This window comes from Lissotriton helveticus, chromosome 12 (assembly GCF_964261635.1).
Source record: "Lissotriton helveticus chromosome 12, aLisHel1.1, whole genome shotgun sequence".
NCBI lineage: Eukaryota > Metazoa > Chordata > Amphibia > Caudata > Salamandridae > Lissotriton > Lissotriton helveticus.
Window position 1 is genome coordinate 915,675,961 of NC_136073.1, and position 18,392 is coordinate 915,694,352.

Here is an 18,392-nt window from a genome sequence, read left to right on the forward strand (position 1 = left end):
GCACTGCAGTGGGAAATGGCCTGGGAATAAACATCACCGCAGCTGGTTAGGTGTGTGCAGAATGAACTGACAATTCTTGCACTGGGAGTGGCAGTGTACTAGGACTCTGGGAGAGAAGAAGCAGAGGTTGGCATCAACCAAAAGGAGGCAAGAAGATGGCACAATGCAATCACAGCTTCAGTGGGGCGACGGAAGCTGCTGTACGTATGAATTCATTCACGATAAGCATTTCATGGTTAGTTTACTCAGCAGGAAGTGTCCTCTTCACAGATTCTAGGTGTTTTCAGTTAGTGTTACAGCTTAGAACTGACTCACTTTGACAGACATAGGGCCTGGGTCTCAAGTTTGAAATCATTCATAGAGGCTACAACACCGCACTCAAGAATCACAGGACCCTTCTGCTGAGGGCAGGTGGACATCTGGAAGGATCGCAGGGCACTGCGACCGAAGGACAGGTGGATATGTGTAAGGATTGTAGGACCCTATCTGTTGAGGACCGGTGGACATGGGGAAGGATTGGAGGACCCTGCCCGCTGAGGACCGGTGGACATCTGGAAGGATCTGAGGGCAGGTGGAAGGATCGTAGGACCCGGTCTGCTGAGGACTGGTGGACATCTGGAAGGATAGCAAGACCCTGCCCAGTAAGGACCGGTGGACATGTGGAAGGATTGTTGGACCCTGCCCGTTGAGGACTGGTGGACATGTGAAAGGATCGCAGGACCCTGCCCGCTAAGGACCGGTGGACATGTGGAAGGATGGCAGGACCCTGCCCACAGAGGACAAGTGGACATGTAGAAGGATCGCAGGACCCTACCCGCTAAGGACTGGTGGACATGTGGAAGGATCACAGGACCCTGCCCGCTGAGGACTGGTGAACATGGGGAAGGATTGTTGGACCCCGCCCACGGAGGACAAGTGGACATGGGGAAGGATCGCAGGACCCTGCTCACTGAGGACGGTGGACGTGGGGAAAGATTGTAGGACCATGTCTGCTAAGGACCGGTGGACATCTGGAAGGATAGCAAGACCCTGCCTGCTGAAGACCAGTGGACATGTGGAAGGATAGCTGGACTCTGCCCGCTGAGGACCGGTGGACATGCGGAAGGATGGCAGGACCCTGCCCGCTGAGGACCGGTGGACATGTAGAAGGATCGCAGGACCCTACCCACAGAGGACTGGTAGACATGGGGAAGGATTGTTGGACCCTGCCCGTTGAGGACTGATGGACATGTGGAAGGATGGCAGGACCTTGCCCGCTGAGGATCGGTGGACATGCGGAAGGATGGCAGGACCCTGCCTGTGGAGGACTGGTGGACATGTGGAAGGATCGTAGGATCCTGCCCGCTGAGCACCGGTGGACATGTGGAAGGATTGTAGGACCCTGTCCGCTGAGGACCGGTGGACTTGCGGAAGGATGGCAGGACCCTGCCCGCTGAGGACCGGTGGACATGTGGAAGGATTGTAGGACCCTGTCCGCTGAGGACCGGTGGACATGTGGAAGGATCGCAGGACCCTGCCCGCTGAGGACCGGTGGACATGTGAAAGGATTGTAGGACCCTGTCCGCTGAGGACCGGTGGACATGTGGAAGGATTGTTGGACCCTGCCCGCTGAGGACTGGTGGACATGGGGAAGGATTGTTGGACCCTGCCCGTTGAGGACTGGTGGACATGTGGAAGGATCGCAGGACCCTGTCTGCTGAGGACTGGTGGACATGTGGAAGGATGGCAGGACCCTGCCCACGGAGGACGGGTGGACATGTGGAAGGATCGTAGGATCCTGTCCGCAGAGGACTGGTGGACATGTGGAAGGATGGCAGGACCCTGCCCACGGAGGACGGGTGGACATGTGGAAGGATCGTAGGATCCTGCCCGCTGAGCACCGGTGGACATGTGGAAGGATCACAGGACCCTGTCTGTTGAGGACCGGTGGACATGGGGAAGGATTGGAGGACCCTGCCCGCTGAGGACCGGTGGACATCTGGAAGGATCTGAGGGCAGGTGGAAGGATCGTAGGACCCGGTCTGCTGAGGACTGGTGGACATCTGGAAGGATAGCAAGACCCTGCCCAGTAAGGACCGGTGGACATGTGGAAGGATTGTTGGACCCTGCCCGTTGAGGACTGGTGGACATGTGAAAGGATCGCAGGACCCTGCCCGCTAAGGACCGGTGGACATGTGGAAGGATGGCAGGACCCTGCCCACAGAGGACAAGTGGACATGTAGAAGGATCGCAGGACCCTACCCGCTAAGGACTGGTGGACATGTGGAAGGATCACAGGACCCTGCCCGCTGAGGACTGGTGAACATGGGGAAGGATTGTTGGACCCCGCCCACGGAGGACAAGTGGACATGGGGAAGGATCGCAGGACCCTGCTCACTGAGGACGGTGGACGTGGGGAAAGATTGTAGGACCATGTCTGCTAAGGACCGGTGGACATCTGGAAGGATAGCAAGACCCTGCCTGCTGAAGACCAGTGGACATGTGGAAGGATAGCTGGACTCTGCCCGCTGAGGACCGGTGGACATGCGGAAGGATGGCAGGACCCTGCCCGCTGAGGACCGGTGGACATGTAGAAGGATCGCAGGACCCTACCCACAGAGGACTGGTAGACATGGGGAAGGATTGTTGGACCCTGCCCGTTGAGGACTGATGGACATGTGGAAGGATGGCAGGACCTTGCCCGCTGAGGACCGGTGGACTTGCGGAAGGATGGCAGGACCCTGCCCGCTGAGGACCGGTGGACATGTGGAAGGATTGTAGGACCCTGTCCGCTGAGGACCGGTGGACATGTGGAAGGATCGCAGGACCCTGCCCGCTGAGGACCGGTGGACATGTGAAAGGATTGTAGGACCCTGTCCGCTGAGGACCGGTGGACATGTGGAAGGATTGTTGGACCCTGCCCGCTGAGGAATGGTGGACATGGGGAAGGATTGTTGGACCCTGCCCGTTGAGGACTGGTGGACATGTGGAAGGATCGCAGGACCCTGTCTGCTGAGGACTGGTGGACATGTGGAAGGATGGCAGGACCCTGCCCACGGAGGACGGGTGGACATGTGGAAGGATCGTAGGATCCTGTCCGCAGAGGACTGGTGGACATGTGGAAGGATGGCAGGACCCTGCCCACGGAGGACGGGTGGACATGTGGAAGGATCGTAGGATCCTGCCCGCTGAGCACCGGTGGACATGTGGAAGGATCACAGGACCCTGTCTGCTGAGGACCGGTGGACTTGCGGAAGGATGGCAGGACCCTGCCCGCTGAGGACTGGTGGACATGTTGAAGGATTGTAGGACCCTGTCCGCTGAGGACCGGTGGACATGTGGAAGGATCGCAGGACCCTGCCCGCTGAGGACCGGTGGACATGTGGAAGGATTGTAGGACCCTGCCCGCTGAGGACTGGTGGACATGGGGAAGGATTGTAGGACCCTGCACGCTGAGGACCGGTGGACATGTGGAAGGATCGCAGGACCCTGTCTGCTGAGGACCGGTGGACATGTGGAAGGATTGTAGGACCCTGCCCGCTGAGGACTGGTGGACATGGGGAAGGATTGTAGGACCCTGCACGCTGAGGACCGGTGGACATGTGGAAGGATCGCAGGACCCTGTCTGCTGAGGACCGGTGGACATGTGGAAGGATTGTAGGACCCTGTCTGCTGAGGACTGGTGGACATGTGGAAGGATGGCAGGACCCTGCCCACGGAGGACAAGTGGACGTGGGGAAGGATCGTAGGACCCTGCCTACTGAGGACCGGTGGACTTGGGGAAGGATCGTAGGACCCTGCCTACTGAGGACCGGTGGACGTGGGGAAGGATCGTAGGACCCTGCCCACAGAGGACAAGTGGACATGTGGAAGGATCGCAGGACTGTGTCAACGTAGGACCGGTGAACATGCGGAAGGATTGCAGGACCCGGTCTGCTGAGGACCGGTGGGCAAGGGGAAAGATCGCAGGACCCCGTCTGCTGAGGACCGGTGGGCAAGGGGAAAGATCGCAGGACCGTGTCGACCTAGGACCAGTGGACATGGGGAAAGATCGCAGGACCGTGTCAACCTAGGACCGGTGGACATGGGGAAGGATTGTAGGACCCGGTCTGCTGAGGACCGGTGGACATGGGGAAGGATCGTAGGACCCTGTCTGCTGAGGACCGGTGGACATGGGGAAGGATCGTAGGACCCGGTCTGCTGAGGACCGGTGAACATGGGGAAGGATCGTAGGACCCTGTCTCCTGAGGACCGGTGGAAATGTGGAAGGATTGCAGGACCCGGTCTGCTGAGGACTGGTGGGCAAGGGGAAAGATCGCAGGACCGTGTCGACCTAGGACCGGTGGACATGTGGAAGGTAGTAGACAGCACTGCAGGCCACTCTTCAGAGTGTGTTCTGCGCCTACAGATCTGTAAACTGTAGGAAATACTTCTGGAGTTTCTTGGACGCCTCTTATTTAAGTTACTCAATTCAGATTTTTAAGACAAATCGATTAATCCAACATCACCAGTCACATATTTATTAAAAAAATAAGAAGCAGGGAAATAATGCACAAATATAAGTCAACACATCGCATTAGTAGTAATATTTCATATATATTCATTATTTAATTGGTTTATTAAGTTGAACCTATTCCCAATCTTTAGGAAGCCCTCATTTGTTTAATAGTGAAATATCACAGCTCACTTCTGTTACGGTTGATGGCCTGGAACTAGAACAAAGTGTGTCCAAGTATTCGAGCCCACCAGTCTCTACGGAAGTGGCTGTGATTCTGCACAAGCAGCAGCACAGACCACAGCGCTTCCAATGCAATCATGTGAAGTCATTTATAAGCCTTGCTTTCTGCAGTACTTTAAATGAAGAGCACTGCTGCCCCAGTCCTATCACTAACTACAGAGTTTTACACGCATACACTTACCCTGCCATCTTTAAACCTTTATTAAACCTTTGATTGCTGAGATGAACTCGTTTTTTCCCCTCAATAGGAAAGGTAACCTTTTTTCATCCCAAAGCTGCTTCTATAGTCCTAAGCATGTTTTGGTACTGGGATAAGCCGTATGTCAGGTGTCTCCAACCTATCAGTAATAAGAGCTACTTTTGTCCAATGAAAATCATAACGACCTACTAGTACTGGAATGCAGTAATGATCACATCAGACAAGATTACCTCAATGGCGACCCTATGCAGGATTACCAGCAGTGATCACCTCTGTGCATCAGGCAGGGTGGACAGCAGTGGTCACCTCCGTGCATCAGGCAGGGCCACGAGCAGTGATCAACTCCATGCATAAGGCAGGGTCGCCAGCAGTGAGCACCTCTGTGCATCAGGCAGAGTCACCAGAAATGATCACCTCCATGCAACAGACAGGACCGCAAGCAGTGATCACTTCCATGCAACAGACAGGACCGCGAGCAGTGATCACCTCCATGCAACAGACAGGACCGCGAGCAGTGATCACCTCCGTGCATCGGGCAGGGACGTGAGCAGTAATCACCTCAATGCATCAGGGGGGATCGCAAGCAGTGATCACCTCCATGCATCAGGCAGGGTCGCCAGCAGTGATCACCTCCATGCATCAGGCAGGGTCGCTAGCAGCGATCACCTCCCTGCATCAGGCAGGACCGCGAGCAGTGATCACCTCCATGCATCAGGCAGAGTCACCAGCAGTGATCATCTCCGTGCATCAGGCAGGGTGGACAGCAGTGGTCCCCTCCCTGCATCAGGCAGGGTCGCGAGCAGTGATCACCTCCGTCCATCAGGAAGGATCGTGAGCAGTGATCACCTCCATGCATCAGGCAGGGTCGCCAGCAGTGATCACCTCCGTCCATCAGGAAGGATCGTGAGCAGTGATCACCTCCATGCATCAGGCAGGGTCGCCAGCAGTGATCACCTCCATGCATCAGGCAGGGTCGCCAGCAGTGATCCTCTCCATGCATCAGGAAGGATCGCGAGCAGTGATCACCTCCGTGCATCCGGCAGGGTCGCCAGCAGTGATCACCTCCGTCCATCAGGAAGGATCGCGAGCAGTGATCATCTCCATGCATCAGGAAGGATCGCAAGCAGTGATCACCTCCGGCCAGCAGGAAGGATCGCGAGCAGTGATCATCTCCATGCATCAGACAGGGTCCCCAGCAGTGATCACCGCCGTGTATCAGGCAGATTCGACAGCAGTAATGTAAAAAATAATTTGTCTATTTAGAATGCGTTTACATGGGTAATACATAACAGCCATAACTGCAATGCCCCAGGCAAGAAGGTAATAAGGCAATATTATTAGTAATAACTCTTCCCATCACCACATAATTTTTCACTTATTTATCTGTTTTGAAAGGCAGAAAAAAAAGTCAAACAATTTTCTCTAAACATCAGATTTGGAGTTCTGGAAATACACAATTTTTTGTCTCAAATACACACTTCTCAATACTGGTATGTGTATATAAATTCAGCCAACCAAAAGCTTCTATTTAGTAGGCTGGGCTGCACACAGGAGAGCTACTTACAGGTAGGTTTCACCATGCATACTTAATCAAAAAGTATATCGGCCAGTGCAATTGAACGAGTGTGTCCTCATTAACGCAACCGCAAGTACATGCCTTCTATGGTCTTCTGGCTTGTGTTTGCCTGTTCTTTCCGATAATAATAACATCCACATTTTGTGTTTTAGAGAATTAACTACCTATGACATTCGATCCATGGTCGTAAAATATCCCCAGTCCCTTGTTGTGCAGTGCCTCCATTACGATAATCTTCTGTGCGATCCTTGATGTGTCCGCATGTTTGTTGCCCGATTGAAGCGCTTTCCGCAGTCCGAGCACTCATAGGGCTTCACCCCCGTGTGGATCATCTGATGTCTCATCAGATCCGAGCTCTGGGTGAAGGTCTTCAAACACTGGGTGCAGTAGTATGGTCGACCTCCCCCATGAGACCGCAGATGCTGCTTCAGGGTTGATGCCTCCCTAAAGTAACTCCCACATTCTGTGCACTCAAAAGGCTTCTCCCCACCATGGACTTTTTGGTGCCGTTTTAGGTCTGAGGAGTGAATAAAACGTTTATCGCACTTCATACATTGGTACGGTCTCTCCCCAGTGTGGCATTTTTGGTGATCAATTAGTTGTGATGTCCGGCGAAAGCACTTCCCACACTCCATGCACTCAAACGGCTTCTCCCTCGTGTGGATCCATTCGTGCTTGCAGAGATCAGCCTTCTGGTTGAAGCTCTTCGCGCACTGCGTGCACTGGAAGGGTTTCTCCCCAGTGTGGATCTGGTGGTGCCGGTACAGTTCAGATCTGCGAGTGAAGCTTTTCTGGCACTGCGTGCACAGATACTTCCTCACCCCGGTGTGGGCCCTCTGATGCTCCCTCAGGGTTGACATCTGACTGAAGTGCCTCCCACAGTCGGTGCATTCGTAGGGCTTCTCTCCAGTATGGATCACTCGATGCTTGACCAGATCTGCCTTGGAAGAGAAGCCTTTATGGCACTCCATACACTGAAAAGGCTTCTCCCCGGTATGAACCTTCTGATGGCTCAGGAGAGCTGAGCTCCAAGTGAAGCTTTTATCGCACTCCGTACACTGGTGTGGCTTCACCTCAGCATGGCGTCTCCGATGGCGATTCAAGTTTGCTGCACTCCAAAACTTTTCTCCACATTCCATACACTCGAAGATCTCCCCTGTTGGATGCGTATCCTGATGCCTTCTTAGTGTTGAGGGGTGACTGAAGCTTTTCTCACAGTCGGGGCACTTGTACGGCCTCTCTCCAGTATGCGTCATCTGATGTTTGTACAGATACCACTTTCGAGAGTAGGATTTCTCGCACTGTGTACACTGGAACGGTCTCTCACCCGTGTGGGATCTCTGATGATATATCAGGTATGAAGGATGTTTAAAATGCTTGCCGCATTCTGTACAATCGTAAACCTTCTTCGGGGTGCGGCTCCCCTGAAGACCAAACAGATCTGTACTCAGAGTGAAGTTTTTCACACAGTCCACACACTTGTATCGTCTCTCTCCCTCATGCAGTCCCTCATCTGTAACTAGACTCGGGGTGGAAGTGAAACATTTGCCACAGTAACTGCAGGCTATAGCAGTGCCTTCTGTGTGTGTCTTTAGATGTTTCAGTAGAAGTGAGTGTTGGGTGAAACTAGATTCACAGAAGGTGCAGTTATGGGATTTCTCTATACTGGGACAGCTCTGCGGCACAAGGACGCCACCAGGATCCAGCGAGTTTTCCCCACAGTCTGTAAATGTGGGAGGCATTGGGCTGTCTTCTTCTGAGGGTATCTCCTTGACCTGTCTGTCTTCCGTGGGGTTTTCGTTCTCCTGGTGGGTCTTCCTTGCTCTATGGGGTAGCTGCAGACCCTCGGATTTGGTACCAGATAAATTCTCTGTTGAAGGAAGTAGAGGTTCCAGATATTAGTTTAAGGCATCAGGCAGCCCAAGAGTTAAGCATATAACATTGAACTGTGCTTGCCACTCCTCTGCCAATTAACAACATGTGATTCATTAGCAATCTATGGTCTCTCCGTCTCTTGATTAAACCAAATCTAGAGTCTCTCATGAATATACTTTTCAAATCTAAACTAAAAAATCTGATTATTTCGAAACTTTGAAAAATACAACCATCAGCGAATCCTCCGCTTGCTGGATCACATTACAGCACTTGAACAATAAAATAGGGCTAAAGGCTGCAAACCATGTTCCTTTCTCTGCTCCCCACTGCAGTGCACATCATATGGCGATAAATCTTCCTCTACAACCAACTCCGAGAGTCAAACAGATAAGAAGTTAAGAGGCTTCTAATGCCTACTTCTGTAACAGGAGTATGAATCTTTCGAGCTCCATCCCAGTGGCATTAATTTTTAAGGAAACAAATATTTCAGGAGTCGCTTTGCCCAGTTCACTCTTACTGCACATTAACGACTATGTTCTACCATGTAACAACACAGAAGACTCGTCGATAGGCAACTTTATTTCTGAAAAACAAACACCAATGCTGAGCAGGTGCTACAAGATCATGGATAACTGGACGGCCAGTTGCTGTTCAGTCTGACAGCAGCACTGGCGTTAGTACTTTTGGCAAAATGAACCCCGCTGGCATAGCTGGGATCTTTAAAATTGGTAAGACGTCTCCCACTGGGAATGCTAGTCGAGGCCTCAACCCTCTCAGCCTCAAAACCACTCTAAAGTCTTTCTAAGTTCAACATAGGGAAGGAGTGAAGCCGTTGTCCAATCACCTATGGTGGCTTTCATTGCAATGTAATATAAACAGAATTTATAGAGCCCCCCGTTACCAACAAGGCGTCCTCACGCTATAAGGGATAATCTGGTACTGTATTTCTCTAGATTAAAACACACTGTCACTATTATAAAGACTACAATAAACAACGTTATTCTCGATACTGAAGAGCAGAAATTCACATGGGCTGGGCAAGATGTTAGTTCAAATACTGGCATTGCTATTTGGTGAACATAACAAAATGCACACAAACATTTCAGAAATTGTAAGGTAATCGTTGGGTTCTAACTATGACAAGTCATCTGGGGAAAGAGTAGGTCCCACTGCAGAGTGAAGTAAGCATGTATCAGCCCTCAAACTACTCTAGGGGTAGCAATGTCAATCCAGAATACACTCTACCCCTGCCAAGGAGGCAGAGCTCGCCAGGCACCAGTATTATACAGACATACCATCACCTTCTCCCTCATCATTACCTGGTTAACAACGCTGAAAATATATTCTTCTTGTTGGGCTGCGACCTAGCACATTTCCCGGTTCTCTGTATTGGGCTTTCGAAGGAAGGCGCTGAACTGAGACAGCTGCAGTCCTTCATGTCTGGATGCTGCACATTGAGAGTAGGGCTGGTGCAATGGCAAAGCCATACGGGCTGGGTCTCACTGGCAATTAGCAAAGGACTATGGTGTCAGCATTTCCTCAGCCTGAGTTGGGCTCCACTATTATAGGTTTTAATTTTGGGCTCCAGAGTAACAGAACTTTTGTTATCAGTGTCAGGCTCTGGATAGACAATACCTCAGTTATCCGTCCCCTGCAGAGGGCTGACAGCGCCTCAATTTTCAGTATCTGACTCTGGACAGACAGCGCCTCAGTTATCAGTGTCAGGCTCTAGACTGGCAGCGCCTCCGTTATCAGTCTCAGGCTCTGGACTGGCAGCGCCTCAGTTATCAGTATCAGTCTCTGGACTGGCAGCACCTCAGTTATCAGTATCAGTCTCTGGACTTGTAGCGCTTCAGTTATCAGTCTCAGTCTCTGGACTGGCAGCGCCTCAGTAATCAGTCTCAGGCTCTGGACTGGCAGCGCTTCAGTTATCAGTGTCAGGCACTAAACTGGCAGCGCCTCAGTTATCAGTGTCAGGCTCTAGACTTGCAGCGCCTCAGTTATCAGTGTCAGGCTCTAAACTGTCAGCGCGTCAGTTATCAGGGTCAGGCTCTAGACTGGCAGTGCCTCAGTTATCAGTCTCAGGCTGTGGACTGGCAGCGCCTCAGTTATCAGTATCAGTCTCTGGGCTGGTAGTGCTTCAGTTATCAGTGTCAGGCTCTAGACTGGCAGCGCCTCTGTTATCAGTTTCAGGCTCTGAACTGGCAGTGCCTCAGTTATCAGTGTCAGGCTCTAGCCTGGCAGCGCCTCAGTTATCAGTCCCAGGATGTAGACTGGCAGTGCCTCAGTTATCAGTCTCAGGCGCTAGACTGGCAACACCTCAGTTATCAGTGTCTAGCTCTAGACTGGCAGCGCCTCAGTTATCAGTCTCAGGGTCTGGACTGGCAGCGCCTCAGTTATGAGTTTCAGGCTCTGGTCTGGCAGCGCCTCAGTTATCAGTATCAGGCTCCAGACTGGCAGCGCCTCAGTTATCAGTCTCAGGCTCTAGACTGGCAGCGCCTCAGTTATCAGTCTCTAGACTGGCAGCGCCTCAGTTTTCAGCCTCAGGCTCTAGACTAACAGCACCTCAGTTATCAGTATCAGGCTCTAGACTGGCAACGCCTCAGTAATCATTATCAGGCTCTAGACTGGCAGCGCCTCAGTTATCAGTCTCAGGCTCTAGACTGGCAGCGCCTCAGTTATCAGTCTCAGGCTCCAGACTGGCAGTGCCTCAGTTATCAGTATCAGGCTTTAGACTGGCAACGCCTCAGTTCTCAGTATCAGGCTCTAGACTGACAGCGCCTCAGTTATCAGTGTCAGGCTCTAGATTGGCAACGCCTCAGTTATCAGTGTCAGGCTCTAGACTGGCAGCGCCTCTGTTATCAGTATCAGGCTCTGGATTGGCAGCGCATCCTTTATGAGTATCAGTCTCTGGACTGGCAGCGCCTCAGTTATCAGTGTCAGTCTCTGGACCGGCAGCGCCTCTGTTATCAGTCTACGGCTCTAGACTGCAAGCGCCTCACTTATCAGTGTCAGGTTCTAAACTGGCAGCGCATCAGTTATTAGTATCAGGCTCTAGACTGGCAGCGCCTCAGTTATCAGTAATAGGCTCTAGACTGGCAGCGCCTCAGTTATCAGTCTCAGGCTCTAGACTGGCAGCGCCTTAATTATGAGTATCAGGCTTTGGACTGGCAGCGCCTCTTTTATCAGTCTCAGGCTCTGGACTGGCAGCGCCTCAGTTATCAGTCTCGGGTTCTAGACTGGCAGCGCCTCAGTTATAAGTGTCAGGCTCTAGACTGGCAGCGCCTCAGTTATCAGTGTCAGGCTCTAGACTGGCAGCGCCTCAGTTATCAGTCTCAAGCTCTAGACTGGCAGCACCTTAATTATGAGTATCAGGCTTTGGACTGGCTGCGCCTCTTTTATCAGTATCAGGCTCTAGACTGGCAGCGCCTCAGTTATCAGTATCAGGCTCTAGACTGGCAACACCTCAGTTATCAATCTCAGGCTCTAGACTGGCAGCGCCTCAGTGATCAGTCTCAGGCTCTAGACTGGCAACGCCTCAGTTATCAGTCTCTAGACTGGCAGCACCCCCATTATCAGTCGACGGCTCTAAACTGGCAGTGCTTCATTTTTCAGTATCAGGCTCATGACTGGCAGCGCCTCAATTATCAGTGTCAGGTTCTAGCCTGGCAGCGCCTCAGTTATCAGTCTCAGGCTCTAGACTGGCAACGCCTCAGTTATCAGTCTCAGGCTCTAGACTGGCAACGCCTCAGTTATCCGTCTCTAGACTGGCAGCGCCCCCATTATCAGTACTAGGCTCTAGTCTGGCAACGCCTCAGTTATCAGTATCAGGCTCTAGACTGGCAGCGCCTCAGTTATAAGTGTCAGGCTCTAGACTGGCAGCGCCTCAGTTATGAGTATCAGGCTCTGGACTGGCAGCGCCTCTTTTATTAGTCTCAGGCTCTGAAGTGGCAGCGCCTCAGTTATGAGTATAAATCTGTGGACTGGCAGCGCCTCAGTTTTCAGTGTCAGGCTCTAGACTGGCAGCGACTCAGTTATCAGTCTCAGGCTCAAGACTAGTAACGCCTCAATTATCAGTCTCAGGCTCTAGACTGGCAGCGCCTCAGTTATCAGTGTCAGGCTCTAGACTGGCAGCGCCTCTGTTATCAGTCTCAGGCTCTGGACTGGCAGCGCCTCAGTTATCAGTCTCAGGCTCTAGACTGGCAATGCCTCAGTTATCAGTCTCAGGCTCTAGACTGGCAACACCTCAGTTATCAGTATCAGGCTCTGGACTGGCAGCGCCTCAGTTATCAGTATCAGGCTCCAGACTGGTAGCGCCTCAGTTTTCAGTCTCAGGCTCTAGACTGGCAGCGCCTCAGTTATCAGTCTCAGACTCTAGACTGACAGCGCCTCATTTATCAGTCTCAGGCTTTAGACTAACAGCACCTCAGTAATCAGTATCAGACTCTAGACTAGCAACGCCTCAGTAATCAGTATCAGGCTCTAGACTGGCAGCACCTCAGTTATCAGTCTCAGGCTATGGACTGGCAGCGCCTCAGTTATCAGTATCTGGCTCCAGACTGGCAGTGCCTCCGTTATCAGTCTCAGGCTCTAGACTGGCAGCGCCTTAGTTATCAGTATCAGGCTTTAGACTGGCAACGCCTCAGTTATCAGTATCAGGCTCTAGACTGGCAGCACCTCAGTTATCAGTCTCAGGCTCTGGACTGGCAGCGCCTCAGTTATCAGTATCAGGCTCCAGACTGGCAGCGCCTCAGTTATCAGTATCAGGCTCCAGACTGGCAGCGCCTCAGTTATCAGTCTCAGGCTCTAGACTGGCAGCGCCTCAGTTATCAGTCTCAGGCTCTAGACTGGCAGCGCCTCAGTTATTAGTCTCAGACTCTAGACTGGCAGCGCCTCAGTTATTAGTCTCAGGCTTTAGACTAACAGCGCCTCAGTTATCAGTATCAGACTCTAGACTAGCAACGCCCCAGTTATCAGTCTCAGGCTCTAGACTGGCAGCACCTTAATTATGAGTATCAGGCTTTGGACTGGCAGCGCCTATTTTATCAGTCTCAGACTCTGGACTGGCAGCGCCTCAGTTTTCAGTGTCAGGCTCTAGACTGGCAGCGCCTCAGTTATCAGTCTCAGGCTCTAGACTGGCAAAGCCTCAATTATGAGTCTCAGGCTCCGGACTGGCCGCGCCTCAGTTATCAGTCTCAGGCTCTAGACTGGCAGCGCCTCAGTTATCAGTATCAGGCTCTACACTGTCATCGCCTCGGTTATCAGTATCAGGATCTAGACTGGCAGCGACTCTGTTATCAGTCTACGGCTCTTGATTGCCAGTGCCTCAGTTATCAGTATCAGGGTCCAGACTTGCAGCGCATCAGTTATCAGTATCAGGCTCTAGACTGGCAGCGCCTCAGTTATCAGTCTTAGGCTCTAGATTTGCAATGCCTCAGTTATCAGTCTCAGGCTCTAGACTGGCAACGCCTCAGTTATCAGTCTCTAGACTGGCAGCATCCCCATTATCAGTCGACGGCTCTAGACTGGCAGTGCTTCATTTTTCAGTATCAGGCTCTGGACTGGCAGCGCCTCAGTTATCAGTGTCAGGTTCTAGCCTGGCAGCGCCTCAGTTATCAGTCTCAGGCTCTAGACTGGCAACGCCTCAGTTATCAGTCTCAGGCTCTAGACTGGCAACACCTCAGTTATCAGTCTCTAGACTGGCAGCGCCCCCATTATAAGTACTAGGCTCTAGTCTGGCAACGCCTCAGTTATCAGTATCAGGCTCTAAACTGGCAGTGCCTCAGTTATAAGTGTCAGGCTCTAGACTGGCAGCGCCTCAGTTATGAGTATCAGGCTCTGCACTGGCAGCGCCTCTTTTATCAGTCTCAGGCTCTGAAGTGGCAGCGCCTCAGTTATGAGTATAAATCTGTGGACTGGCAGCGCCTCAGTTATCAGTCTACGGCTCTAGACTGGCAGCGCCTCAGTTATCAGTATCAGGCTCTGGACTGGCAGCGCCTTGGTTTATCAGTCTTAGGCTCTAGACTTGCAACGCCTCAGTGATCAGTCTCAGGCTCTAGACTGGCAGTGCCTAAGTTATCAGTCTCAGCTCAGGCCCTAGACTGGCAACGCCTCAGTTATCAGTCTCAGGATCTAGACTGGCAACGCATCTTTTATCAATCTCAGGCTCTGGACTGGCAGCGCCTCAGTTATCAGTACCAGGCTCCAGACTGGCAGCGCCACAGTTATCAGTCTCAGGCTCTGGACTGGCAGCAACTCTTTTATCAGTCTTAGGCTCTAGACTGGCAGCGCCTCAGTTATCAGTCTCAGGCTCTGGACTGGCAGCGCCTCAGTTATCAGTCTCAGGCTCTGGACTGGCAGCGCCTCAGTTATCAGTGTCAGGCTCTAGACTGGCAGCACCTCAGTTATCAGTCTCAGGCTCTAGACTGGCAACGCCTCAGTTATCAGTCTTATTCTCTAGACTGGTAACGCCTCAATTATCAGTCTCAGGCTCTGGACTGGCCGCGCCTCAGTTATCAGTCTCAGGCTCTAGACTGGCAGCACCTCAGTTATCAGTCTTATTCTCTAGACTGGTAACGCCTCAATTATCAGTCTCAGACTCTGGACTGGCCGCGCCTCAGTTATCAGTACCAGGCTCTAGACTGGCAGCGCCACACTTATCAGTCTCAGGCTCTGGACTGGCAGCAACTCTTTTATCAGTCTCAGGCTCTAGACTGGCAGCGCCTCAGTTATCAGTATCAGACTCTAGACTGGCAGCAACTCTTTTATCAGTCTTAGGCTCTAGACTGGCAGCGCCTCAGTTATCAGTCTCAGGCTCTGGACTGGCAGCGCCTCAGTTATCAGTCTCAGGCTCTGGACTGGCAGCGCCTCAGTTATCAGTCTCAGGCTCTGGACTGGCAGCGCCTCAGTTATCAGTGTCAGGTTCTAAACTGGCAACACCTCAGTTATCAGTCTCAGGCTCTAGACTGGCAGCACCTCAGTTATCAGTCTCAGGCTCTGGACTGGCAGCGCCTCAGTTATCAGTATCAGGCTCTGGACTGGCAGCGCCTCAGTTATCAGTATCAGGCTCTGTACTGGCAGCGCCTTAGTTATCAGTCTCAGGCTCTAGACTGGCAGTGCCTCAGTTATCAGTATCAGGCTTTAGACAGGCAACGCCTCAGTTATCAGTGTCAGGCTCTAGACTGGCAGTGTCTCAGTTATCAGTCTCAGGCTCTAGATTGGCAGTGCCTCAGTTATCAGCCTCAGGCTCTGGACTGGCAGTGCCTAAGTTATCAGTATCAGGCTCTCGACTGGCAGTGCCTCGATTATCAGTATCAGAATCTAGACTGGCAGCGCCTCCGTTATCAGTGTGAGGCTCTAGATTGGCAGCGCCTCAGTTATCAGTCTCAGGCTCTAGATTGGCAGCGTCTCAGTTATCCGTGTCAGGTTCTAGACTTGCAGTGCATCAGTTATCAGTATCAGGCTCTAGACTGGCAGCGCCTCCGTTATCAGTCTACGGCTCTAGACTGGCACCGCATCAGTTATCAGTGTCAGGCTCTAGACTGGCACCGCATCAGTTATCAGTATCAGGCTCTAGACTGGCAGCGCCTCAGTTATCAGTCTCTAGATTTGCAGCGCCTCAGTTATCAGTCCCAGGATGTAGACTGGCAACGCCTCAGTTATCAGTCTCAGGCTCTAGACTGGCAACGCCTCAGTTATCAGTGTCAGGCTCTAGACTGGCAGCGCCTCAGTTATCAGTCTCAGGCTCTAGACTGGCAACGCCTCAGTTATCAGTGTCAGGTTCTAGACTGGCAGCGCCTCAGTTATCAGTATCAGGCTCTAGACTGACAGCGCCTCAGCTATCAGTATCAGGCTCTAGACTGGCAGCGCCTCAGTTATCAGTCTCAAGCTGTGGACTGGCAGCGCTTCAGTTATCAGTCTCAGGCTCTTGACTGGCAGCGCCTCAGTTATCAGTCTCAGGCTCTAGACTGGCAGCGCCTCGGTTATCAGTCTCAGGCTCTAGACTGGCAGCGTCTCAGTTATCAGCCGCAGGCTCTGGACTGGCAGCGCCTCAGCTATCAGTATCAGGCTCTAGACTGGCAGCGCCTCAGTTATCAGTCTCAAGCTGTGGACTGGCAGCGCTTCAGTTATCAGTCTCAGGCTCTTGACTGGCAGCGCCTCAGTTATCAGTCTTAGGCTCTAGACTTGCAACGCCTCAGTGATCAGTCTCAGGCTCTAGACTGGCAGTGCCTCAGTTATCAGTCTCAGCTCAGGCCCTAGACTGGCAACGCCTCAGTTATCAGTCTCAGGATCTAGACTGGCAACGCATCTTTTATCAATCTCAGGCTCTGGACTGGCAGCGCCTCAGTTATCAGTACCAGGCTCTAGACTGGCAGCGCCACAGTTATCAGTCTCAGGCTCTGGACTGGCAGCAACTCTTTTATCAGTCTTAGGCTCTAGACTGGCAGCGCCTCAGTTATCAGTATCAGGCTCTAGACTGGCAACACCTCAGTTATCAATCTCAGGCTCTAGACTGGCAGCGCCTCAGTGATCAGTCTCAGGCTCTAGACTGGCAACGCCTCAGTTATCAGTCTCTAGACTGGCAGCACCCCCATTATCAGTCGATGGCTCTAAACTGGCAGTGCTTCATTTTTCAGTATCAGGCTCTGGACTGGCAGCGCCTCAGTTATCAGTGTCAGGTTCTAGCCTGGCAGCACCTCAGTTATCAGTCTCAGGCTCTAGACTGGCAACGCCTCAGTTATCAGTCTCAGGCTCTAGACTGGCAATGCCTCAGTTATCAGTCTCTAGACTGGCAGCGCCCCCATTATCAGTACTAGGCTCTAGTCTGGCAACGCCTCAGTTATCAGTATCAGGCTCTGGATTGGCAGCGCCTCTTTTATCAGTCTCAGGCTCTGAAGTGGCAGCGCCTCAGTTATGAGTATAAATCTGTGGACTGGCAGCGCCTCAGTTTTCAGTGTCAGGCTCTAGACTGGCAGCGACTCAGTTATCAGTCTCAGGCTCAAGACTAGTAACGCCTCAATTATCAGTCTCAGGCTCTGGACTGGCCGCGCCTCAGTTATCAGTCTCAGGGTCTAGACTGGCAGCGCCTCAGTTATCAGTGTCAGGCTCTAGACTGGCAGAGCCTCTGTTATCAGTCGCAGGCTCTGGACTGGCAACGCCTCAGTTATCAGTCTCAGGCTCTAGACTGGCAACGCCTCAGTTATCAGTCTCAGGCTCTAGACTGGCAACACCTCAGTTATCAGTATCAGGCTCTGGACTGGCAGCGCCTCAGTTATCAGTATCAGGCTCCAGACTGGCAGCGCCTCAGTTATCAGTCTCAGGCTCTAGACTGGCAGCGCCTCAGTTATCAGTCTCAGGCTCTAGACTGGCAGCGCCTCAGTTATTAGTCTCAGACTCTAGACTGGCAGCGCCTCAGTTATTAGTCTCAGGCTTTAGACTAACAGCGCCTCAGTTATCAGTATCAGACTCTAGACTAGCAACGCCCCAGTTATCAGTCTCAGGCTCTAGACTGGCAGCACCTTAATTATGAGTATCAGGCTTTGGACTGGCAGCGCCTATTTTATCAGTCTCAGACTCTGGACTGGCAGCGCCTCAGTTTTCAGTGTCAGGCTCTAGACTGGCAGCGCCTCAGTTATCAGTCTCAGGCTCTAGACTGGCAAAGCCTCAATTATGAGTCTCAGGCTCCGGACTGGCCGCGCCTCAGTTATCAGTCTCAGGCTCTAGACTGGCAGCGCCTCAGTTATCAGTATCAGGCTCTACACTGTCATCGCCTCGGTTATCAGTATCAGGATCTAGACTGGCAGCGACTCTGTTATCAGTCTACGGCTCTTGATTGCCAGCGCCTCAGTTATCAGTATCAGGGTCCAGACTTGCAGCGCATCAGTTATCAGTATCAGGCTCTAGACTGGCAGCGCCTCCGTTATCAGTCTACGGCTCTAGACTGGCACCGCATCAGTTATCAGTGTCAGGTTCTAGACTGGCAACGCCTCAGTTATCAGAGTCAGCCTCTAGACTGGCAGCGCCTC

The 18,392-nt window shown here is 52.3% G+C and overlaps 1 protein-coding gene across 2 annotated transcripts in view; it reads right to left on the reverse strand.

Annotated features, from left to right (window-relative positions):
* Positions 1-6,280: 6,280 nt before the first annotated feature.
* LOC144798318 (uncharacterized) overlaps positions 6,281-18,392 on the reverse strand; it is a 28,575-nt gene continuing 16,463 nt past the window's right edge. For both annotated transcript variants that reach the window (XM_078669130.1, XM_078669131.1), the window contains exon 3: positions 6,281-8,362. In XM_078669130.1, the coding sequence (XP_078525256.1) occupies positions 6,717-8,362 (1,646 nt within the window). In that variant the 3' untranslated portion in view covers positions 6,281-6,716. The remainder of the gene's footprint in view (positions 8,363-18,392) is intronic.